Source organism: Lycorma delicatula, chromosome 5 (assembly GCF_047948215.1).
Source record: "Lycorma delicatula isolate Av1 chromosome 5, ASM4794821v1, whole genome shotgun sequence".
NCBI classification, from domain to species: domain Eukaryota; kingdom Metazoa; phylum Arthropoda; class Insecta; order Hemiptera; family Fulgoridae; genus Lycorma; species Lycorma delicatula.
Window position 1 is genome coordinate 40,889,956 of NC_134459.1, and position 27,729 is coordinate 40,917,684.

At 30.7% G+C, this 27,729-nt stretch overlaps 1 protein-coding gene across 2 annotated transcripts; it reads right to left on the bottom strand.

Moving 5' to 3' along the window:
* Nucleotides 1-7,837: 7,837 nt before the first annotated feature.
* On the bottom strand, nt 7,838-26,897 carry LOC142324875 (tetratricopeptide repeat protein 1-like). Of its 2 annotated transcripts, none has more exons than XM_075365951.1 (6): nt 26,788-26,897; nt 23,500-23,865; nt 18,437-18,610; nt 14,252-14,437; nt 11,586-11,640; nt 7,838-8,360 (listed from the first exon to the last, which is right to left on the bottom strand). In XM_075365951.1, the coding sequence occupies exons 2-6, from the start codon at nt 23,848-23,850 to the stop codon at nt 8,230-8,232; spliced, it is 897 nt and encodes a 298-aa protein (XP_075222066.1). In that variant the 5' UTR covers nt 23,851-23,865; nt 26,788-26,897; the 3' UTR covers nt 7,838-8,229. The 2 variants fall into 2 exon arrangements, with proteins under 2 accessions (XP_075222066.1, XP_075222065.1); XM_075365950.1 differs by having other exon boundaries at nt 26,563-26,862.
* Nucleotides 26,898-27,729: the final 832 nt, after the last annotated feature.

Below are 27,729 nucleotides of genomic sequence, written 5' to 3' on the forward strand. Positions count from 1 at the left end.
ACGAACACGGAAGAGTATAGTATTTGATAAATTAAGACAATACAATGACAGAAATCTATTGTGAACAGGAGATAAGATAGCGGCAATCAGAATCCATATTAAACAGTAAATTCCTTCACCATCTGTCTGGCCAAGTGAACCCATTTCTAGTAAAATCCAAAACTGGAATGATTACTCATCCCAAAACTGATGCATTCAAAGAAACGAAATAAAAATAGTTTACTTATTGAATTCGGCGATTTGAATTTATGTTAAAAGAACAGACTAGAGTGAAACGTATTTTTATAAAGTTATTTTATAAGAATATACGTATACATATATAAATACAAATTTTGAATATCCTACATTAAAAACAAAAAAGAAATTTTTTCGCGCAAGAAGGGCGACTTTCCGTTACTTTATTTTGTATAATTTTTGCACAGTAAATATACAAAACATAAATTAGATGAGAAAACGAAGAGGAACAATTTTTTATTTATTTGATATTAAAATATATTCTCTGTTTGTATATTATTATAACAGTAATTTGATGAAATAAGCAAAAATAACGAATAGGCCCTTCACACACAAATCGAGTTTAAATTTACTCAACACTGCTCGCCATAACCTGAGGTTATGGTGTTGTCTAGCTTAGTGAGCAAAATTGAAGAACAACTCAACCAATTTTCATATGCAAAACTTCTAATGCATAACTACATTTCAATGAAATTAAGTTAAGCCACAAACTTTTATACATGAATGTTATTTTTGAGATACCAAATTTTATATATGAATGGTATTTTTGCAATCCTTACCTAAAAACCTAAACAAAATTCACATTCATGCAACCAAAAAAATACTTCAAATCGAGCTTATATTGTCTGTTAACCTTAAACTGAGCACAACTCAGGAACGACTCAACCAATCTTCATCAAATTTTTACATGAACTACTATATTCATAAACTACAACAGCATATCTAAATTTCAATGACATTGATTCAGTAGTAATGGAGATAATCGAGCAAAGTATTTTATACATAGACCTTTATATACAGAGAGTATCATGAAATTCTCCCGGGATTTTCGTAACCTACTATACTCGTGAAAATAATGGAAAAGGTTCATATAAACATATGCTCTAAAATGCTTTGTTTTCAAGTTACGGCGAGTGAAAAATTTCGCTCGGATTTCTGCTACCCCAATGAAATGTACAGAAATTTTTTGGGCGTTAACTAAGGGGTAGAAGAATTAGTTAGCGATTTCTTATGGTTTTTGACCAGAAAAACAGGATCAAATAAGTCCCACAACAGTGTCTGCAGTAGTCTTTCATAAATTTTGGGCGAAAACCAATAAATAGAGCTAAAAAAACCCTGATTCTTTATGTTTCATGAGCAATAACTTTGTTAAAAGAATAATGTGAATATAAACCTTTTAAACAAAACTTGTAGAGAATTTAATTTTGAATAAAATTACATAAGACAAGTTGAATAAAACAACCTCCTCTATGAATCATGATGAGTTGGTGAGGGGGCTTGAGTGCTCAGTGATAGAGAGTAGCTGGACCGAAGGTGCAACCTTATCGCTGAGGTATCTGTTGAGAGCCAGACTAAGGAATGATTCTTGAAAGAGGGCAGCAGCTCTTTCAGTAGTTATTAAGTCAGGACAACTTAAGCAGCCATATCAACATCACTCAGTTCTCTGAGTACTGCGCAGCTGAAAACAATGGAAAACTACAGCTGCTTTTTTTCCAAGAAAATGTAGCTCTGCATTTTTATATAGCAATGATGGAGGCGCCTTCCTTGGTAAAATATTCTGTAGGTAAACTAGTCCCCCGTTCGGATCTCCAGGTGGGGACTACTAGGGAAGGGGTCACCAGAAAATTAAAAAATAACATTCTACGAGTCGGAACATGGAATGTTAGAAGTTTAAAAAAGGTTGGTAGGTTAGAAAATTTAAAAAGGGAAATGGATAGGATAAATGTAGATGTAGTAGGAGTTAGTGAGGTTCGGTGGGAAGAGAAAGGCGACTTTTGGTCAGGTGATTTTAGAATAATAAACTCAGCTTCAAATAATGGGCCGGCAGGAGTAGGTTTCGTAATGAACAAGATGATAGGGAAGAGAGTAGAGTATTTCAAAATGCATAGCGATAGAATCATTGTAATAAAGATAAAATCAAAACCTAAACTGACAACGATTTTAACGTCTATATGCCTACAGGCGCCCATGATGATGATGAGATAGAGTGTGTATACAAAGAAATTGATGAAGCAATTAAACACGTAAAAGGAGATGAAAATTTAATAACAGTTGGAGATTGGAATGCAAGCATTGGAAAAGACAAGGAAGGAAATATAGTGGGTGAATACGGGCTGGGCAAAAGGAATGAACGAGGAACAAAACAGAGTTTTGCACGAAGTATAATGTAGTAATTGCCAACACCCAATTTAAAAATCATAATAGAAGAATATACACTTGGAAAAAGCCAGGTGTTACGGCATAAAATCTAATAATGTGTTAAACAAAGATGGTACATCGATTTATAATACGAAAGGTAAAGTCGATAGGTGGGTGGAATATATTGAAGAGTTATACGGAGGAAATGAATTAGAAAATGGTGTTATAGAGGAAGTTGAAGAGGATGAAATGGTTGAAACAATACTGAGATCTGAATTTAAGAGAGCATTAAAAGATTTGAATGACAGAAAGGCTCCTGGAATAGACGGAATACCTGTAGAATTATTGCGCAGTGCAGGTGAGGAAGCAATTGATAATTATACAAGCTGGTGTGTAATGTTTATGAAAAAGGGGAAGTTCCATCAGACTTCAAAAAAAGTGTTAGAGTCATGATACCAAAGAAAGCAGGGGCAGGTAAATTTGAAGAATACAGAAAAAGTTTAATTAGTCATGCATCAAAAATCTCAACTAGAATTCTATACAGAAGATTTGAGAGGAGAGTGGAAGAAGTGTTAGGAGGAGAAGAGCAATTTGGTTTTCTGGAAAAGTATAGGGACAAAAACAAACCAACACACTTGGCATTTATAGACCTAGAAAAGGCCTAGATAACATAGACTGGAATAAAATTTTCAGCATTTAAAAAAAATTAGGGTTCAAATACAAAGATAGAAGAATAATTGCTAACATTTACAGGAACGAAACTAGGAACTAGCAGTTAATGATGTTAAAGAAAATTTAGATTCGGAGTAACAGTACAAGGTGAAAAGATAAAGATTTGCTGATGATATAGTAATTCTAGCTGAGAGTAAAAAGGATTTAGAAGAAACAATGAATGGAATGGATTAAGTCCACATAGCAAGAACTATCGTGTGGGCAGGCCACGTTTGGAATATGTAAAACAAATTGTTAGGGATGTAGGATGTAGGGGTTATACCGAAATGAAACAATTAGCACTAGATAAGGAATCTTGGAGAGCTGCATCAAACCAGGCAAATGACTGAAGACAAAAAAAAAGAATAAAACAAAAAGTCAGAAAAATTCGAATTTTATTTAGAAATAGTACAGTAGACCAAAATTCATTATGTTCCAGTTAATAATAAATATTAAAAAATGAGCCCACCATTTTCTTAGCATTTCTTGGCACGCTTCTCTACTCTTTTTTGTTTTTGCTTTTCTTATTTCGTAGTTGTTCTTAAAGTTGCTCAGCCGCATCCGTAATGCAGATAATTAATTACTCACGAGAATGTATTTTTGTTCTGTATACAATATTTTTCATTCATCCCCAGACGCAAAAATCTAAAGGTGTTAGATCAGACGATCTTGGTGGCTAGGAATATGAACCACCACGACTGATCCATTTTTCAGGGAAATGATTATTTATGTCAGGATAAAACTTTTGTTTAAATATCCTTCAAACTATCGAATGGAAACTTTGATCCGCTTAGAAAGACGTTGTGAACTGAAGCTTGGACTGCGCTGAAAGTGTCGATAATAATTTCATCAATAACATTGTTATTGATCAAAATAATCATCAATAACTGTCGTGTTGGACAGATCGTTCGTAGCTGGTACAAATACCAGTTAGTGAACCCGTTTCCCGAAGACTGTGAAAAGTCTCGCTAATTCTTTTGGGATCTGGAATTCCACGATCAGAAAATGTATTTCATATTCTACTGCAGCATTACCATTACACACATCCAAAATGAATACCATATCAGCATATTCCTCTGCCATAAATAAGTACGGCATACTTCAATGGCAAACCGATCACGTTCAAACTAAAATTCACACAAATCCTTGGCTAACGACAGCAAAGTTCACAGAACCCAACATACTTAAATCTTATAATACAGTTGCACTTTGCTGATCAGCTGTTGTTATTTTATTGCCAACTTTCAAATTGCTACTATTTTATTGCTCTGTTCATCATGAATGAAATTAAATGTCAATAAACATTTACATTAAAATAACAATTTAACTTATTTTAATTTATAACATTTTGAAATAACAAGCCAAGTTAAAATAGTAACAGGAAACATTCTTCTGAATACATATCAGAGATCTGCTGATAAACAAATAATAAATACCAGACACTAATATTTTTTTCTGTTCAAAAAATTAGGTTGACTTATGTAATTGTACAATATTATTATTTATATAAAAGATTATTTTATATAAAAGCCTCCTCTATGAATCATGAGACCTTGCCGTTGGTGAGGGGGCTTGAGTGCTCAGGGATACAGAGTAGCTGGACCGAAGGTGCAACCATATCGGAGAGGTATCTGTTGAGAGCCAGACTAAGGAATGATTCCTGAAAGAGGGCAGCAGCTCTTTCAGTAGTTGTTAGGGGCGTAAGTCACAATGACTTAAACGGCCATATCAACATCACTCAGTCCTCTGAGTACTGCGCAGCTGAAAGCAATGTTAAACTACAGCTGTTTTTTTTTTCGGTGGGTGTTGTACAGGTGTTCGGTGGGAAGAGGAAGGCGACTTTTGGTCGGGTGACTTTAGAGTAATTAACTCAGCGTCAAATAATGGGCAGGCAGGAGTAGGTTTCGTGATGAACAAGAAAATAGGGAAGAGAGTGGAGTATTTCAAGACGCATAGCGACAGAGTCATTGTAATAAGGATAAATTCAAAACCTAAACCGACAACGATTGTTAACGTCTATATGCCTACAAGCGCCCATGATGATGATGAGGTAGAATGTGTATACGAAGAGATTGATGAAGCAATTAAACACATAAAAGGAGATGAAAATTTAATAATAGTTGGAGATTGGAATGCAAGCATTGGAAAAGGCAAGGAAGGAAATATAGTGGGTGAATACGGGCTGGGCAAAAGGAATGAAAGAGGTGACCGACTTATAGAGTTTTGCACGAAGTATAATTTAGTAATTGCCAACACCCAATTTAAAAATCATAATAGAAGAATATACACTTGGAAAAAACCAGGCGATACTGCAAGGTATCAGATAGATTATATCATGGTTAAGCAAAGATTTAGAAATCAACTCGTTAACTGCAAAACGTACCCTGGAGCAGACATTGATAGCGACCATAATTTGGTTATAATGAAATGTAGATTGGGGTTTAAAAACCTGAAGAAAAGGTGTCAGATGAATCGGTGGAATTTAGAGAAGCTTGAGGAAGAGGAGGTAAAGAAGATTTTTGAGGAGGACATCGCAAGAGGTCTGAGTAAAAAAGATAAGGTAGAAAATGTAGAAGAAGAATGGGAGAATGTTAAAAAGGAAATTCTTAAATCAGCAGAAGCAAACTTAGGCGGAATAAAGAGAACTGGTAGAAAACCTTGGGTTTCAGACGATATATTGCAGCTGATGGATGAACGTAGAAAATATAAGAATGCTAGTGATGAAGAAAGTAAAAGGAACTATCGGAAATTAAGAAATGCTATAAACAGGAAGTGCAAACTGGCGAAAGAAGAGTGGATTAAAGAAAAGTGTTCAGAAGTGGAAAGAGAAATGAACATTGGTAAAATAGACGGAGCATACAGGAAAGTTAAGGAAAATTTTGGGGTACATAAATTAAAATCTAATAATGTGTTAAACAAAGATGGTACACCTATATATAATACGAAAGGTAAAGTCGATAGATGGGTGGAATACATTGAAGAGTTATACGGAGGAAATGAATTAGAAAATGGTTTTATAGAGGAAGAAGAGGAAGTTGAGGAGGATGAAATGGGAGAAACAATACAAAGATCTGAATTTAAGAGAGCATTAAAAGATTTAAATGGCAGAAAGGCTCCTGGAATAGACGGAATACCTGTAGAATTACTTCGCAGTGCAGGGGAGGAGGCGATTGATAGATTATACAAACTGGTGTGTAATATTTATGAAAAAGGGGAATTTCCGTCAGACTTCCAAAAAAGTGTTATAGTAATGATACCAAAGAAATCAGGGGCAGATGAATGTGAAGAATACAGAACAATTAGTTTAACTAGTCATGCATCAAAAATCTTAACTAGAATTCTATACAGAAGAATTGAGAGGAGAGTGGAGGAAGTGTTAGGAGAAGACCAATTTGGTTTCAGGAAAAGTATAGGGACAAGGGAAGCAATTTTAGGCCTCAGATTAATAGTAGAAGGAAGATTAAAGAAAAACAAACCAACATACTTGGTGTTTATAGACCTAGAAAAGGCATTCGATAACGTAGACTGGAATAAAATGTTCAGCATTTTAAAAAAATTAGGGTTCAAATACAGAGATAGAAGAACAATTGCTAACATGTACAGAAACCAAACAGTAACAGTAGCAATTGAAGAACATAAGAAAGAAGCCATAATAAGAAAGGGAGTCCGACAAGGATGTTCTCTATCTCCGTTACTTTTTAATCTTTACATGAAACGAGCAGTTAATGATGTTAAAGAACAATTTAGATTCGGAGTAACAGTACAAGGTGAAAAGATAAAGATGCTACGATTTGCTGATGATATAGTAATTCTAGCCGAGAATAAAAAGGATTTAGAAGAAACAATGAACGGCATAGATGAAGTCCTACGCAAGAACTATCGCATGAAAATAAACAAAAACAAAACAAAAGTAATGAAATGTAGTAGAAATAACAAAGATGGACCACTGAATGTGAAAATAGGAGGAGAAAAGATTATGGAGGTAGAAGAATTTTGTTATTTGGGAAGTAGAATTACTAAAGATGGACGAAGCAGGAGCGATATAAAATGCCGAATAGCACAAGCTAAACGAGCCTTCAGTAAGAAATATAAGTTGTTTACATCAAAAATTAATTTAAATGTCAGGAAAAGATTTTTGAAAGTGTATGTTTGGAGTGTCGCTTTATATGGAAGTGAAACTTGGACAATCGGAGTATCTGAGAAGAAAAGGTTAGAAGCTTTTGAAATGTGGTGCTATAGGAGAATGTTAAAAATCAGATGGGTGGATAAAGTGACAAATGAGGAGGTATTGCGGCAAATAGATGAAGAAAGAAGCATTTGGAAAAATATAGTTAAAAGAAGAGACAGACTTATAGGCCACAAACTAAGGCATCCTGGAATAGTCGCTTTAATTTTGGAAGGACAGGTAGAAGGGAAAAATTGTGTAGGCAGGCCACGTTTGGAATATGTAAAACAAATTGTTAGGGATGTAGGATGTAGAGGGTATACTGAAATGAAACGACTAGCACTAGATAGGGAATCTTGGAGAGCTGCATCAAACCAGTCAAATGACTGAAGACAAAAAAAAAAAAAAATAAAAAAATAAAAGATTAAGCAAAATAATCATCACAACATGGAATTTTTACAGCATCAGATATAAGCGATCAGCATATCAAACTCTTTTTCATCAGACCTCAGGACACAAACGTTTATGGAAAATCCTATAGTTGGAATGTTCAAAAACTAACATTTAAAGAATTAAAAAAACACAATGATCAATTAATAAATTAATTTTATTTCAGCTAATATTTAGAATAATCATGATTGCATTAAATAATAATAATAATAATAATAGAGTTTTATATCAATTTTATAAGAAAGAAATTCAAATATTCTTGTTACTGTTACATAAAATAATTTGTGAAATCTAAATAACTAAGATTACTATGGTTGTATTTATCAAAAGTAAAAAGATAAAATTGAAAAATATGTATTTACAATAGAATGAATAACAAAAATATAACTTGAAAAAATGAAATCTACTATCACATATCAAACTTTTAACTTAAATATATTACTAAAGAAATTAAATAATATAAATGTATGATTACGATATGAAATTAAACAAATAATTCACATATTAAGTTGGTAAATAGTTTCTTTTAATCAGCTTTGGTTCGGATTTTGTGTAAAATTTATTGAATAACCACCAGTGTTTGGATCTTGAACCATCTGAAAATTATTTGTAGATAATCCAAATGGTTTTAAAAACATATTTCCTAAATCTTTCAGTTTACCTGAAAAAAATAAATAAATAACACTTTAAGAAACATACATTATTTAGTTACCTACATTACCTTATCATTAATTCCATATAACTTATAATTATGTAATATAAAACATAAGCTGGAGATTTCAAATGAACATCCAATTTTACTGTAAATGTCACGTAAAATAAAAATGTAACAGTCTTGTTTTCCTTTACACAAAGAATATTTTTTCAGCATAGATGAAAAAATAAAAAATTATGTTCAATCATATGTGATAATTCACACATGAAAAACACAGATACACATTACCATCCCACATATATGCACAAGGGGTACAAGGATATATGCCTCAGTTCAATTAAATTTTTCTCCTTATTTCAAAATTATATTTGCAGAATACATTCATATTATAACTGAATTTAAACTTCTTTTCTTTTGTTTCAATCCTAGGATTGGTTTTATTTATATTTTACCATCCCTCATCAGTTTTTCCACCTCTCTGCATTTTTTGATTCTCTGTTTATTTCATTACTCACCACCTTGTATTGCTTACTACCCTCTTCTGAAGTGGCAGCTTTCAATTCTCTCCTTTTCTCTATTTTGTTAATAATGCTCTCTGTAATCCATGCTTTTCTAACTCTTCTTTCCATTAACCTATCACATTCCTCGCACTTTTTAGCATAGTATTTTTTAAGCCATCCCAGTTCTATTTCTTCTGTTTCACCTCCCTGGTTAACTATAGCACGGTTTGTATCATTTTTATGCTGTCAATATACCGTCATTCTTAAGATTCTCGAAGTCTCACCTTTGACTACCTTTTCTTTGGTAGTACTTTGAATTTAAGCTCACAATCACTGAGAACTGCCAATCAACGATCACTGTCTATGTCTGGCTTAGGATAAATTCTGCAGTCTTTGACTTGGGTTTCTAAATCTTTGTCTTACTAGCATGTAGTCTATCTGATATCTCTTGTTATCATCAGGCATCTTCCAAGTGTACTGCCTCCTTGGATGATGTTGGAACTATGTTTTAGCTGCCATTAAACTGTGTCTAGTACAAAATTCAACCAAAAGATCACCTCTTTCCTTTCTTCTTCCAAGTTCATAAGGTCCTACAGTAGATTCGCCAGCACCGTCATCTCCCTCACCTAAAACTGCATTCCAAACACCCATAATGATTAAGTTCTCCTCTCCCTTGAAATCCTTTATAATATTATTCAATGCATGAAACACCTGCTCTACCTCTTCAGTCTCTCGATTTGAAGTTAGCATGAACATTTGACTATTACAGTCTTATTAGGTCTGGTATTTATTTTGACTAGAATAATTCTACCAATTAATTTAACATATCCACTAACATGATTATCCACTTTATTACTTAAAATAACTCCTACAATCCTCTTCCTGCATACCTCTCAACAGTACCTGTATGTATTACTCTGTAATTCCCTCTCCAAAGATCACCCACGTCATTCCATCTCACTTATTCACAATACATCTATTTTCAATATTTCCATTTCCAACTGATTTTCTAATTTTCCACATTGTAGCAAAGTTTATTTACCTTAACTGATTATCTTTTGAGAGTCATTTCCTGTAGGCACCAGCCAGAGATCCGAAATGGGACTAATTTACCTTGGGATTTAATTTCACAAAAGCACACAGCTTGTTGAACAGCCAATTCTTATGATATCTCAAGGCTCTCTAATGCAATGGTTTCCTTTTGCCTTCTGCATTCCCATGCCACTGAACCTATAGTGCTCATCTGCCTTTAGGGATGATTTCCCACCCCAAAGAAAAGAAAGTGTTCTACTTCTACCTACTTAACCAACCTCCCAGGAGGCTGTTGGCACAATGAAAGTGATCTCCTAATTTACAATTTTAACTTAATATAATATAAATTCATTATAGATGAGTGCAATATTTAACAAAGATCAAACTACATGTAAATGTCCTATTTTCACTTTCCTTGATATCGTTCTACTGCTGCTGCAGTAACATACTTATAAAATAAAAGTATAGAGACTGGCCAAAATTTTAAGAACTGGGGTATCAAACATATCAACTTACATTTTGATTTAACAAACTGGCTCAACATATATTCTTTAAAAATGGTCCAAAAAATTTTTATTGATGGGGTATGATGACATTAAATTTTTGACAAGATTAAAAAAGTGAAAGGGTAGTTTTTGCAATTTTTTTTTGTTGACGTTTTTTTGTATAATAATTATAGAAAATTGAACTTATATATGATGAAAGTACTAATTAAATTATTTAAAAAACTTATCTCAACCCTGGTCTGATTTTTACATTTTCAACAAGGACATCATGGAATCTAAATTTTTTTTCTTAGTAAGCTATAAATTTAATTAGCCTTGTTGAATAACAGCATCAAATCAAGCTTACTTAATGAAGTAAATAATTATTCCAATAAATTAAACTTTTACACCCCCAAAAAATGAGGAGGATGAATACAACCCATACTTAAAATATATTTGTTTATATTGTAATTTTAATTTTTAAGATTGAAAATCCTACCATATCTATTATTAATGTAGATGACAGGAGAATTTGTAAAGTAAGAAGCAATCTGAAAGGACCAGACTTATGAAAAAATTGTTTAATTTTTTACAATTTCCGATCTTTGTTTTTCAAGTTGTGGCTGTATCTAAAAATTTTATTATGGTAGCTATTCAGCAAGACCCCAAATTTTTTTAACTATATTCTAAATAAAGTATAATTTTGATGATAAAACATCACTTGGTCAAGAAGATCATCTACCAGACCTAAATATTTTTACTAAACATCTTGATCTTTTTCACAGTTATGGTCAAATCTGCTTCTTTTACCTGGTCAGCCAAACTAATAAAACACTATTTTCACTATAAATAATAATTATTATTATAACCATTCATAACTTATATTTAATAATAATATACAACTTTTACTTTCATTATTTTATTTAATAAAATTATTAACTTCATGACACTAAATAATGTTTGATCTTTGCATTTGTAAAAACCCAATAATACAAATAGCAATATTAATTACTTTTTTTATCTTTTATTTACATTGTATTAATTTAGTTTCAAAACTTTGTTGAACAAATGGTACAGTACCAGGAAAGTTTACAATCCTTCATCAGCTTTTTCTTGGAAAAGTTAGGATAGCACTAACTTAAATTATTCAAGTACTTAGGTACTATACTTAAAACAGTTATTACTAAGTTTAATATTACAAATTTGCAACTTACCAAACATTTCACTTTTTAATCTTTCATTTCTTTCATTTATCTGTTCAGGAAGCCTCTGTAACAATTTTATAAAACAATATAGATTTTATAAACAATATCTATAAATAGATAATGAGGTCAAACTGTATTAGAGAAAGACAATATAAATACTTCTAACTTTTATATTACATAAATTAGTAATTAGATACAAACTTTCACAAACTACAACCACCAAGATTTATTTGGCTTTCAAGAACATAATTTCATTTACCATATAAACTTTCATAAAAGGGCAGAATTACAATCTTTAAAATTTACAATTTAATTTCATGCATCTACCATCTATCATTTTGTAACATATGATAGTATTAAAAAAGGGCTCTTCAGAAAACAGCTGGAAGATAATAATGCTTTATCTCATCACAAAAATCCAAATACTATTAAAGGATCTAACTACAAAATTTTGGTTTGAAAAATTTGAGTTTCATTATCAAATTTTAGTTTGAATAAAATAATGACATTAAAGTGAGTATTATAATTGTATTAAATGAGTATATAATCGCTGAACTTTCAATGCACATTAGACATTTCCAAATTTTGAACAAATTGGGAATATAATAAATAATATTTAATAATTGGTAAAAGTAAAATAATATACCTTTGTACTAAAAATAATTATATTTTTTATAGTGACATGATTTAATAGGCAGTGTTTTAACAGAGGAACAAATTTAATACTTCCATCCTGTCCCCTCCAAGAATCAGACCTGTCTCTGTAACAAATCACGTTAACTGATTGACATCGTTTTGCATATCCTAATACTGTAAATGAAGAAATTTTTAAAAGGGATTTATCTGTTTATTTTTTCTCAATATGGTTATTTGGGTTTAATCACTTCTGCAAAACATTCAGGATTTTTAATAGAAAAATAAATTGATTTTTGTCTGAAATTTTTATTTTTTGAGGGTTAACTCATAATATAGTTTTAACCTGTTCATATAATTCAGGTTAAACTGACACCAAACACTAAAATAAAATAAAGACCACTTATTTTAAAAATGAGCAGCTAGGCAATTTCTATACATTAGAAAAAAATAAAAAGGAAGGGGGAGTAGTAAAGTAATAAAATTTCTGCATCTGTTACAAGAGTAATTTGTATATGAATACAGATAATGAACTCTTGTAACTTAACACTTAGCAGAAAAAGAGCTCACTGAAAAATTAAAACTGCATTTAGTCAGATAAATTTTTCAGAAATGTGCTGTTATATAGATGACATCTACATGGGAGGGTATGTTATGGCTATTGTTGGCTGGTAATTGTTGACTATTGCCAGTAATTGCTAACACACCTGCTTTGGACCACACAGTTAATGATCTTATCTATTTCTGTCTCCTTTCAGTATAAATACTCTTCAAAGTCCTGCTAATTGTTTTGGGATCTGGAATCCTGCAATTTAGAAAACATATTTCATATTCTACTACAGCAGCTGCAGCATTACTATTACACACACCCAAAATGAATACCACATCAGTGTATTCCTCTTTTGTAAAAAAGTATAGCATTACTTCAGTGGCAAACCGATCACGTTTAAACTAAACTTCATAGATCACCTTGGCTTGACAGTTTCACAGTACTCAATATACTTAATGTACCTTACAGAATGATTTAAACTCACATAGTATTGCGATTGTTGATCAGCTGTTGTTAATTCATTGCCAACTTTGAAATAATAGTTTTTCATAATTTATTATAATATAAATTTATTTATAATTAATTTATTATAATAAATCATAATTTATTGTATTTCTGTCATTACTAAAATACTTAACAAAGTATTTTTTTTATTTTACAATTGTTGTGTAATTTTTGTTTGAATAAATAAGTATTTTTCTGACTAATGTATTGTTTCTAGATAAAATTCCAATTTTTCTAACTTTTTTTTTTGTTTTAATCAACTTATCTTATACAACAACTTGTTCAGAATTAAATTCTCTACAACTTTTGTTTAAAAGTTTTATGTGTTTTCTACCCATTTAACAAAGTTATTGTACATAAAAAGCAGGCCAATTTATTGGTTTTCACCCAAGATTTCTCAAAACCTACTGGAGATATGGTTCTGGGACTTACTTTATTCAATTTCTCAGGTCAAAAATCAATAATTATGCCCCTTAATTAACATCCTAATAATTTCAGTACAACCAGGGTAGCTGAAATCTGAGCAAAATCTTCACTAACCATTAACTTGCAAAAGAAGCATTAAAGGACATATATTTATACAAAATTTTTCCATAATTTTCACAAAATGAATAGGTCATGAAAATCCCAGTATTTTGTGATACACCTATATATGCATATGCTACCAGCAATATATAATTTTAATTTCCTTTCTAAACACATTTTAAGAAAATAGTCTGCAAAGGTAAAAAAAAATTACATGTTCTATAAAAAGTTAATGTTCTAAAAATTATAATTATAATGCATTTTTTTATAGTAAAGAAATTTTAACGAAGATGGCACAAAATACCAATGAAATTGCAAGTAAATTCACAGTTAATAAAACTGTTATTAGCTTGTTTAAACTTGTTAATTAAGTACTTTGTCTAATTACTTAATTTTTATTGATAAATTTCAGTAATGTATATGAGATAAAGAGAACATAATGAAAACAAAGATGTCACTTTACCTTGCTAGCAAATAAGGCATCTCTATGTAAAGGATCAATTTCTAATATTTTATTATAGTCAGCTAATGCTTCATCTAACTTATCTGTTTGTTCATATAACTGAGCACGACGTAGATATGCCTTTAGATATTGGGGATCAAGTTCTACTGCTTTTGTACAATCTTCAATAGCTGATTCATTAAGTCCCTGTAAAAAAAAAAAAACATTTATATTGAAAATATTTTTTTATTATGGGCTGAACCCATAACAAAAAAATTAAAAAAAAAAAATGTTATACAAAATAATTTTTAAGCAAAGCAAGCGTCATGATCTGCATTTTATGAAAAACAAGCAGACATTTCCAAGTGATGTTAACATACACAGTCTGTTCAGAAAATAACTGAACATTTTTAATTACGCACCAACAGAGATATTTAGTGACGTGCGCTTGGCAGCATTGTGTTCTGCACAACCTCCTCTGTAACCACATATTCTTGGATTATTGATATCTTATTTGGTTTTTATGTTATTGTTATTTAAGTACAATGTGATTAAGTGTTAGCAGCAATTTTTGTAATGTGTGATTTTCATAAGCAACAATACAACATAAAATTTTGCATAAAACTGGGTAAAACTTTCACAGAAACATTTCAACTTTTGAAACAAGCTTACAGAGATGATGCTGTGGGTCATACGCAATGTTACAAATGATTTTCACAATTTAAAAGTGGTAGTCGGTCAATTGGAGATGACCCTCGACCAGGAAGGCCTTCAACTTCAACTGATGATACCTGTACTCAGAAAATCAATGATCTGGTGTGTACAAATCACTGATTGATAGTCAGAGAACTTGCAGAAGAGGTTAGCATCTTAATTGGATCATGCAGTGACATTTCGACTGATAAGTTGAACATATATCAAGTTGCAGCAAAGTTTGTTCCTCGTTTGATGACCGAACAGCAGAAAGAACATGGAATGGATGTTTGTCGGAAACTTCTTGAATAAACTGACGATGATGAAACATTCATGCAAAGGACCATAACAGGAGACTAAAACCAGGTTAATGGCTATGACTTTGAGATAAATGTTCAATCATCACAATGGATCGGCAAAAGATCTCCACGTCCCAAGAAAGCACGTTAATCTCAATCTGATGTCAAAGTAATTTTTTGATTTTAATGGGATTGTGCATTTTTAATTCTTGCCTCAAGGTGAAACAGTGAACTGGCATATCAAGGTGTTGAATCCACAAAAAGAAACCATAGTTGTGGCAAGACAATTCATGGTTCCTTCTTCAAGACAATGCACCCACACACTCAGCTTGTCAATCCGTCAGTTTTGCGCCAAAAAACAGATGACTGATCACCATCCAACAGCCTCCCTACTTGCCAGACCTGGTTCCTTACAATTTTTTATTATTTCCGAATTAAAATCAGTGATGAAAGGATGCCATTTTGAAACTGTTGATGACATTACAGCAAATTTGTCACAGACCTTAAAGGCCATTTCAAATGAAGCTATCCAGGTCTGCTTCACAAAGCTGAAACACCATGGGTAAAGTGTGTAAATATGGGAGGGAAGTACTTTAAAGGGGACAAGGACCAATAATCTGTATAATTTTTAACAAAGTTTAAATGAATAAATTTCGGTTATTTGCTGAACATGCCTCATACTACTATCACTAACAAAGGTAGTAAATATTGTTCCTAGAAAAGCATTACACAATCAAATATTTTTTTCCTTTTATTATGTGTAGAAAAGATCATTTGATAATTGTTAGGCTAATGCATCTCCATAATTATTTCAAATTAAAAAGAGGACACATTTAAATATCATTCATTATTAATTTCCCATGAAAACTATTAAAACGGATAATGCAATAACATAATAAAAAAAAAATTAACTCCACTCTTGGGTTTGGATGGTTTTCCCAGTCTTCATAGCAGTGTTGGAACTCAGACACCGGAATATACTTCAGATGGTCGGTTACATTTTTTTAAATGTTTTCTACTGTTCCAAAATGGTGTCCTTTGAGAAGTTTTTTAAAATCAGGAACAGGAAAATGTAGCAAGGACTCAAGTCAGATGAATTAGGTGGTTGAGAAACTACAAGGATGTTTTTCTTTGCCAAAAACTCATTAATTGAGTGCAGTGTGACAAGGTGCATTGTCATGATGCAGCATATGATGGCTGGTCTCATGCAGGCAATTCTTTCCGCAGTCTTTTAAGAATTTCTTGGTAAACATATTGATTTACAGTCTGTCCTGTAGGCAAAACTCCTTATGGACAATGCTATTACTATCGAAGAAACAAGTTAGTATGGTTTTGATTTCTGATTTACTCATTTTTGCTTTTTTGGGATGTGGTGAGTTTGAATGTGCCACTCCATGCTCTGGAATTTTGTTTCTGGGTCATACTCAAACATCCAAGATTAATCACAAGTAATAACATTTTTTTAGAAAATCAGGATCACCCTGTTGTTTTTCTGTTCAACAGTGACATTTTTTCGGGCCAATTTTGCACAAACATTTTTCATGTCCAATTCATTTGGTAAAATTTGATGGACTGTGATGTGGTTCAAATTCAATTGTTTTGCCTACATTCTGACAGTTAATCGCCGGTCATACCGTATCAAGTCCCTGATTTGCTCAACAATGTCGTCACCTTTTGATGTTAACAGTCTTCCAGAGCGTGGATCATCCATAACTGATTCCTGGCCATCTGAAGATGCTTTATACCACCTAAAAACTTGGGCTTGTGACAAAGTCATCTCCATATGCCTTTTCAATTTTGAAAAAGTTTCAGTAGCATTCTCACAGAGTTTAAAATAAAACTTGCTTGCACGACATTGCTCATAATTAGTATCACTCATTTTTGTAATGCACAACAAAAACTCATTTCATGAAAAATTTGTTTATAGTGATATATAAACAAATTTTATACCAGACCAAAAAAAAACCCGTTACGATTGGATATTTTTTATGCCTGTAACAACAAAAAAATGAAACAGTACAAAAATTACGATAATTTAATTGCAGAATTTTTTTGCGCATTTCTACCGCGTTTTTTATTAGCGAATTTTTTTTTTGCTTTGTGTTTATGAAGCATAGTTTGCTGATTTTAAAAATAATACTTTCAAGCAAATCGGTTGAAAATTGGGCAAAATATGATGAAAAACCGGTGTCATAAATCACAGATTAGTAACATATGTTAGTATAAGTGAAAGAGATTCAGAAAACTACGTTTTATAAAAATTCTCACCACTCAAAAGGCTATTCAGATCGACAAAAAACAATTTTTACTGTATAGTGTTATTCATTACTAATCGTTATGTGTTACATGTTTACCATATCATTTGTCAGAAAAGATATTTATAGACCTCAAGTAAAAGTGACGTATTTATGACCACAAATACCTTCTTTTTTTTGTATGCCGTATATCATAATTTATTATGTCTTTCAATACATTGATATGTTGCTAGTAAGATAAGCTATTTTTGTAAATAATAAATAAATTCGTAACCCTCATAGCAATTATAATACACAAGTCACACAAACACATTTCTGAGGAAAAAATGGTCATATTCTTTCTAGTCTAAATAAAACATTTTACATCGTATAAACATCGTTCAAATTGTATAATAAAATTGATTCCTTTGTGAATACAAAACAAAATAACCGACTTAGATGCCATATAAAATTATTTTATAACAGCGTTTTAAAACTGATGCCGTACATAGCCAATTCAGTGGCTACATGATCTGAAAAGGGGAAGTATGTAACATACAAATGAAAATCAGAAAAAGGATAATAGGCACTTTACTGTAAATAATTTATTTGAAAATGTTTATTTTTTTCTTATGATTTGTTTTTATAGTTATAATTTATCATATATTGACATCATCTACATAATGTACTTTTATGTACCAATCAGATTTTTTTTAAAAATGTATTTATAGTTTATTACAAATTCTTTTTTATTTACATTTATTTAACAACATAACTGGCTGAATTTCTTTTTTTAAATAAAGCAAAACAATTTCACATTCCAGGAAGCTGTTGCACATTTCTTTTAATATATTTTACCCCATTGAAATCAATCGACATACAGAAAATTAACAAATCTAATAACTTCTTTTAATAACTAAAAAAAATACCTAGGCTTATAAAAATAATTCATTAATTTAAAGAATATATTAAAAAATTACCAATTTCACTTTTGCTGCACCTCTGTTTGCATATAGTACTGCTCTATTTTTACTAAAGGCAAATGGACATATCCGTAAGGCTTTTGTATAATTTAATGCAGCTTCCTTAAATTCGCCAGTTTTAAAATGATTATTACCAACATTTTTTAGATCTTCTGCTTCATTTTTATATGTCTGTAAAAAAATAAACTATGAATAGAATGTGTGTGTATTAATGAAGAGTTTTAAGAATTAAGATTAAATATGTCCAACAGTTATTACAATATTAAGAGCCTGATCTAGGATGTTGTTTTTTTTAACCTTTAAATAAATAAAAGTCACAGAATTTCTTTAAAATCTAGTCTAATAAATAACATTTAAATAAAGGCCAGGAACATATATGGGGTTTACACTACCAGTTTCACATTAGAAAACAAAAGTATAAGTAACAAGGTTAAGAAAAAAAAAAAAAAAACTGACAACACAGTTGCAGTAGGACTTTCCTGTCACGCAGCTTTTTTCTAATGCACTGCTTACACACCCAACTTAATTAAAAATTTTTTGAAAAAATTATTCATTTAAAATATTTATCATTTTATTTAAATATATTTTTTGTTTATTTAATTCAATGATTCTAACTACAGCACGCGCGGTACCAGTGACTACTTTAAATACTTTTCTACAATTTTAAATATTATTCATTTATTTAATTCTACTGCTTACCTGCGACATCATAACATAGCAGACGACTACAGCACTATATGTCAGTGCTACACTAGCATTCCTTGCAGTGAGAGGAGGTTTTAATGACACAGTATACCCACTTAGCAAATAGTTTATTTAGAGCATTTTTGGGGTGCGCGATTTTGCAAATTTTTTTTAGAAATATTATTTTTTAACTATAAACAAATGTACCTAAGTAAAATAAGACCTTAATTAGGGGAAATCTCAAGATACTGAGGGTGACCTTGCTCTACAGCCTCAACCCCTTGACCTTGTACGTTGAAAATTGAATGGCATCAATGGCCCATATATAGAAGTAATCTGACCAAGTTTGGTCAAAATCAGTCACGCAGTTCTGGAGAAATAAAACGATTTAGAGGGCGACACCAAACAAACACAAAGTACATACAAACATCTGGAAAATTTCCAACCGGTCTTTGGGTTTTTGAGTTCCTTAGGTGTCAAAATGAAAAGATCCAGTGAAAACCACTTATGCTCAAATTGGACAATTACAATACTTTCCCTTCTAATGCTATAGCGCTAGAAGGGAAAGTAATATAAGTAAAAGACTTATGTCACTGGCTTGCAACCCTTATAACCTATTGTGCAACACAAAGAATTAGGTTGATTCTGAAATATGAGGGATGGCTGAAATGTAATGAATACAGCAATGTGACAGGAGAACAAAGAGTCACAAAGCAATAGGTGCTGATATCATGTAGTTTTATTCCCTACTACTAACATTTCAAAACTCATTAACCCAAACCTTTCCATTTTCTGTCACTCACCATAATTTGGAGTCCAGTTCACCTATGTCAATGTAAGTAAATCGTGTTTGATTGAATTTTAAACAGTGAAAAAGTGAATGCTAATGACATACACAGTGGTCTAAGAGCCATTTATGGTGATGAAAGTGTTGACTAAAGTACTGTGAGACCAAAAAGAGATAGATAATTAACAAATTCAAAATGACTTGTCACATCACATAGCATCATCAACATTCAGACAGACATAAGAAAAGAATGAGAAGAACCCATTAATGTATGACCTGGGCTACTGTAAAATCTGTTCACGGTGAATGCCATGCAAACTCCCAGAAAATAACAAAAAAAAAAAAAGGAATGCAGTAATGAGCTAGTGAAATGTTATCATGACCAGGGAAGCAACTTCTTTATCAATATTGTGATGGGAGACGGAACTTGATTGCATCATTACAACCAAAAAGAAAAACGGCAGAACATGGAATACTACCACTACGGTTCACCACAATCAAAAAAATTCAAAACACAATCTTCTGTAAAAACAAAAACTCTTGATAGTGCTTTAGGGTTTCAAAAATGTGTACATGACAGACTACCAGGAAGACAGATTACTGTAAACTGAAACTTCTTTCCCCAATTAGAGTAATACTAGACCAGGGAATTTCACCCTGGATGAAAAACTGAAAGCCCAGTTTAGCTGTGGATCAAGGAAAGCATTCTTCATTGATGGTATAGAAAACTATTTATTCACCATTAGAAGAAATGTAGTTGTAAATGATCACTGCATGGAAAAATGAATGTAAATTTTTATAGAAATAAAATCTACTTTTATGCCGTATTTGTTTCACTTAATAATCTCTTTTAATTTGTTATGAACAACTAAGCATTACACGTCAGTCACCACTACAGGTAATGGCTGAAGTGTAATGCATATGTACATGGACAAATCCATGCAAAATAAAGTTAAAAATACTGTACAAAGGCCTAATTCAAATTTCTATTATTATTAAATGTTGGAAAATGTGAAGTATTTCTAAAACACATGATATAATTAACAGAAAGAATAGATAAACACAATCATTATTTTTAAACATGAACACAAAAGAAATCATAATGCCAACAAATTCTACATATTAAAAATTTTGCAATTTTTACCCATGACAGCAGTAAAAATTTTGTACAGCTATTAATTTTTCAATGACAAACTGAATAAAATTCATTTAATGAAATATCTTAAAAACCAGATTGTAATTTCAGAAACTTTTACAGCCACTTCACTAACTGGTGCTGCTGTTTTTTTTTTTTCAATTCTGCATCAGCTGATGTTATTGCTGACAGTTTTCTTAACCAGAAAGAAAAATAATGCCAACAGAAATATAATGGTTGTGGTTGAAAAATGTATAAGTTTTTCTGAATTATGTTTTTTATTTAGTATGCATGGTGTCAAAGTGATACAGGCAGCATCACTACGATTCCATGCAAGAGATCAAATTCAAGGGCTGATCAAATATATTTTAATGCAAACAACTTCATATTACTCCTGGCCACCAATCAGTTTTTGGTTCCAGAATACCACATGAATCAATCAATCAATTTAGTAAATGGGTGCAAAATTCCTTTTATGTAAGGAATAATGATGTTAATGGTACTGAATCTTTTATTCGTATCTATGAGATGGTTAACAAATGTTGAATCTTCATATTTATGTATTTTACTCATGTTGTTTTTTTTTATGAATCTAATTTGTGTCTTATTTATCCAATGTAGAATACTGTGCAGTAGAAGCTGTTCAGTTTTTAATTTCATGGAAATTGTTTTTGTATTTTGTGTGTACTGATTTGTTTTGTTGAGATTCATTCTACCTCAACTTTTTTAAATTTGAGTACTATTTTTTCTAGGTCTTTGTTTATACCATAATGATAAACTTTAATTTTTGTTATTAATTTTAATTTTTACTTATTTTTTGTGGAAGTAATCCAATGAGTTACTGTCATAAACAGTTTATGTGTGCTAATTTACAGTATATGTTTCATGTGATCTTTAAATATCATGAGTGTATTGACTGGTGTACAGATTGTGCTTCTAAAAGCTGGTAGTTTTATATGAGGTGGGGTGGTTTGAATTGTTATGAATAGGTTAGCCTAAAATTTTTGTTTCCTGTATGTTTAAAAATTTATTTTTATGCGATTGTGAGCTAAAGAAAATTTCTTTCATTTAAATCAATTAATAATTGTTTATTATTACTAATTTATTTTGTTTATGTAAATGAATAACTATTTACATTGTATTGTTGCCGTGGAAAAATAAGCGTATCTCTCACAATATATCTTGCGCTAGTATACTATTTTATTTGTATATATATTTTTTCTGTATGAATAAAAAAACGTCTGCTACAAGTCTGGAACTAGGAATCCCACGAAGCCCATTTATATTAACTACATTAATTTTTTTAATGCTACGTAATTTTTCTCTTGTGATAATGTTTATTATTTCTTAAGTGTGTTGTAGTTTTTCATCTTATTTTGTTTTTAAGAATGAAAAGTATTTCAATTGTTGGGATGTTACTGTAAAGATCTGTTAGATCAAATTATGAAAATTAAGTTACTTTAATATATAACTCACAACTAATATAATACGTAACACATATTAACATCGTTAACCATTAGCTGAAGCCAGAATGAGAAACAGAAGCATAAGTTGCTGATTACAGTCACAGATGAGATTGAAGATATTATGACATTAATTTTTTAAACATAAAACTAAATAAACTGGTTTGGGATACTTACTTATTAACGTCACCGCAGCTACAGCTTTATTTAAAAACAAAGTAGTCAATCGGATTTCGGTGGAAAATGGGCCGATATAGAGTTTAACATAAATAAATAAATAAATATAACTTAACCAAACTTAAGCTATGCTCGTTAACCTTAACTAATTAACACCATAATTTTTTTGAGTATTTATTTAATAAATTCAGTAATTATTGCAATTATTTATTTAAATAATCAAATATGCAATATTGCAATTATTTATTTAAATAATCAAATATGCAATATTGCAATTATTTATTTAAATAATCAAATATGCAATAATTACTGAATTTATTAAATAAATACTCAAAACAATTATGGTGTTAATTAGTCAAGGTTAGCGAACGTAGGTTAAGTTTGGTTAAATTATATTTATAAATATAAATAACCATTTATATTCTGGTTTGAATCTGTTTCGGCCCATTTTCCACTGAAATCTGATTGACTACTTTGTTTTTAAATAAAGCTGCAGCTGCGGTGGCGTTAATACGTAAGTACTCTGGTTTGGTTTGCTACCAAAAGGTTAATTATTTAACATAATAAAAATAAAATAAAATTAATAATCATTTAATAAAAATGACCACTTGTAACAGGCAAAAACATGTTACAATTAACAAACCGGTTCCTACCAGTGCTATAACTTTTTTACCATAATTCAATCGTACAAATCAAAGTACATAAAAATGAGAAATGGAGATGAAAGTTTACCATTACACTACTTGCTAATTTAAAAGTAATAGACTTAATGATATTGAAAAATTAATATTTTTTTGATGTGTAAAAAACATACCTCTTTATCCTCTTCTGAATAATCAAATTCTAAATCTTTTAAATGTTCCTCATCAATGAAATCATCATCTTCGTTATCAACATTATTTATTTCTTCTGGTTCATCTTGTTCAAATACTTTACTTTTTAAATTAAAACAATCAGTTTCTTTGTTTTTTATTTTATCATTTTTTAACTCTGATGTACTTGGAGATTGATTAATTTCTTTTCTTTCTTTCACATTTTCATTTTTATCATCCACTTCTACACAAACATCTTCAACACCTTTTACTAAAGATTCAATAACATCTTCATTTGATGGTAATCCATCCTTTGCGCTCTCTACTTTTTCTTTTATATTTTTTTCTGCCATTTTACAAATAATTATCTGAAAAAAAAAAGATATATATATATGGTTGTAAAACTATTCATAACAAAAAATATTGTGAGCAGAAAATTCATTTCAGTTCTTTTTAATTATATTTTCTTGAAATATGATTTTTAAAAACACACAGAAGACTGCTGAAAAATAATAATGATCCACACATCACTTAAAATAATTAAAATTTTTTTAATGAAATAATAAATTTAAAATTACTACCTTTAAAAATTCTTAAACGGTACTTATAGATTATCTGCCAGCCATGTACAATCGTTGTTTAAATCAATGTTTTAATCAAACCATCCGCTAGTGTGCTACTATAATCCACTGCAACTTACCTCACTTGTTGTTTACAGGCGGCCAAGAATCCTTAATCACCTCAATTATAGCGTCAAATGTGTATTTTTCATGAACTTCTTGACGCCACATGAACCCACTAAAATGACTCCAGATAACGGCAGTCTGTGCCTCTGTGCTTCTTGTTCTACCATTTTACAGAGCCCCACAATCTTTCAATGGTTTGTGTGTGGGCTCATGAAGTTGTATAGACAAATTTAAAACTGTGGTTTACTTGTAAGTGCTTGAATCCAGCTTTGATTTCGTTCATTATATATACCCTCCACAAATCCATGTACAACATTCATCCTTCCATCACGTGTTTTTTAATTTCTTTCATCAACGTTGAAAATGAACGATCAGGAATGCAAATGAGAAAGCATTCCTCAGTTTCTCGACATGTACCACCAAAAAATCCACTGTTGTGGCAACATTCACTCGGCATTGTTTTTGCACCTTGTAAACAAGCTTTCATCCAAATCAATGATTTTCCCAACACCACCAATCTTTCAATCATCCTTTTGTGATAAAAACGTCCATGCATATTTCATGTAAATAGTTATTCCAATCAATGGCCGTTTCATCCAACATATCCAGTCCCCATTTACATCATGTAATGTAACCTAACCTACCTAACCACAACCAACAAATACATGGTGGGTAGATAACCGATAAGAACCTCTTATAAATATGCATCCAGCAGAACTTTACTAAACTAGGATGAATGTACTTCTTCAGCGATGTAGAAGGAATTTCTTAAAGTGGTTTAGTAACAAGCATTTTAAAGATTGTCACTTTAAAAAAAAAAGACCATTAACAGAAGCACCTCTGAAATACCAATGAGAAATAAACTACATCACGTTCTATAAAGATCTTTTAGAAGTGAATTTTCAAAATTAAAGTACATAAATTTATCATTTTATAATGTTTAACCACTAATTTATGCATGTCATTTTTTCTTTAGAAATGAAATGCAACCAAACAAGACAGTAGAATATTCTTGGACGTGGGAAACCGAAAGCTTCTGACTGGATTACTAATCCCTTTAATAAAAAGTAACTTCAACTTATTAAACTGACACAATGATTTCATAATATAGTGGCTTAACTAGTTAATTTTATATTTACAATTTATTCATTTATAAACATTCATTAATCTATTCTTTCAGAAGTACTGGCTGACACTCAATTAAATTTTGCTTAATTATCGTAAAAAGAGGTTGATTGATAAATATTTTTGCAAATGGATGAAAAATCAATGCCAAACAATAATTCAAAACAGGATTTTCTGGTAACGAGCAATAATTGCTACCAATTGCCATCAAAGTGGTAATTTTTTTTTACTATAGACTTACATAGGCATTCTTCAAATGAATGATAAAAAAATATCAACCTTATTTAAAGCATGTATGTCCAACTCAAAAACAAACACACCGAATTATGGGAAATATTACATTTACAATTAAATTTGGGATACAAAAGACATTTTTTGTATTTTAATTATTAGAGCTAGAAATAACAAACAAAAAATAGCGGCACATGAGGGAATCTTTCCATACACTACAACTAATCTAGTAAAATCTATAACAAAACAGTAGGTCAAAGTGAATAAATAAATTTAGAAAACAGTATGGGCATTCTCAAGGAAATATGCATCCCACACCAAGATTAATACAAAGAGAAGGGTAATGTAATTTCAATTCACTTTTTGAATATATTACTACCAACAAGCTAAGCCCCTGAAATACATATAATATTTAACCCCATAAATGGTACCTTTGATTATCACAGGAACCAGTGTGTGGTCAATGCTGTTACTTCCCAAAGTACACAAATCTAATTGATATGCCCTCCTACTCAAAAAGAATTTTACATGTCACAGCCATATGAAAGACAAGAGATTACCGTGTAACAGAAAAAAGATCACAGTAAGCAATTTTGTACTCTCATGTCATTGAACTGAAAAGTATTAATAATATTTAACAAGCAATATACCATGAATCCCAATACAGTACTGATCAAGCAGTAACTAAATAATAATTACGTTGGCACCTTTTCACAAAAACTTAATTTTTTCACTTTATTTGTAATAATAAAAGTATTTAATATCACTTTCAATTTTTAATATTATTTAGTTGTAAATGATTACTTAGTTTAATTATGAAAAATGATTGCCAAGACATACATTCTATAAAATTACAAACTGAATATGTGAAAGTCCAAAAAAAGTTGGCAATAATAAAAATATCCCCATCAAATGCATTAATAACTGATCGCTTTCATTACAACAAAAACTTAATAATTTTATTTAATAAATAAATGTTCAAAAGCAGTTTTTAGAAAAGGCGTAAATTATATTTAATACTACCTGATATTAAAAAATACAACAGAATTAAATTGAAATAGGTAAGTTCACAACACTCAAGTGTGGCATTCTCGAACAGCTCCTTAACCTAAAACATCCGTCATTGTAAGACTGATGAAAACAAAGTAAAAAAACAAGAAGTGGTATACTGAAAAAATTGCAAAATATCTATTTAAAATAAACGATTAGCCTAGATTATCACAAAATATCAATTTTCATAATAATTACTCCTGATTGATAAAACTACCCAGCAACAAGCAATCGACTATTCAAGTCTTAATCAATTTAGCAAACTGTCAGTTTTCATTCGTGTTTATTAAAGTGGAAAATTAATATGTATATATATATATATATATATATATGTGTGTGTGTGTGTGTGTAAATATTTCGAATAATATTAACATGAAACTGGAAACATTAATAATACCACAAAGTTTTTTTATGAAAGGCAGCCTTCAAATATAGATATTTTTAAATGTAGATTAGTACAAAAAATAAAAACAATATTTTAAATAATTTTGATAAAATTAAATCAGAAATTTAAAAATTGTTATCCGTCAGTTATACAATTAAGTTCAAAAGTTCAGGTAATAAATATATATGCTCTTTGCTTTTACTTGTACTTCACAAGGAAGTACAAGGAATTACAAGTATTATAATCGCGAAAGATTAGTTTTCAGATTTCAACGGAAATGTCCATTTTGACTAGTTTTTACAGTTTGATACATACGTACGTATGTATAACTCAAAAAACGATTAGCTGTAGAATGTTGAAACTTTGGATTTAGGACTGTTGTAACGTCTAGTTGTACACCTCCCATTTTGATTGCAATCGACTTCACCAAAAAAGCTCAAATTTCAAAATATTTGGATATTGGACTTATCTTAATTGCAGTAATAAGCCCTCATGAGAGCTTTTCAACGACATATCATAAGTGGTACTTATTTTCATTAGTTCAGAGTTATAGCCAAATAAAATTTTAATTAATGAAATATTTAAATCTCACAAGGGATTCGCACATCGGTTCGAATCCGACTTCATTTCCTTTTTCTTTTAATTCAAATATATCGATTTGTTTTTATTTTCTGTTTAGTCTCCAGAATCACCATTAGAATTATTTTTAAAAAAAGAAAAAATCAGAAGTTATTAGCGAAATAAAATTTTATGTA

Coding starts and splice junctions, on each gene's coding strand:
- LOC142324875 (XM_075365951.1), bottom strand. CDS start 23,850: ATGGCAGAAAAAAATATAAAAGAAAAAGTAGAGAGCGCAAAGGATGGA. Junction 18,611..23,499: donor ATTCAGAAGAGGATAAAGAG/GTATGTTTTTTA, acceptor ATTTTTTTACAG/ACATATAAAAATGAAGCAGA. Junction 14,438..18,436: donor GTGCAGCAAAAGTGAAATTG/GTAATTTTTTAA, acceptor TTTTTTTTACAG/GGACTTAATGAATCAGCTAT.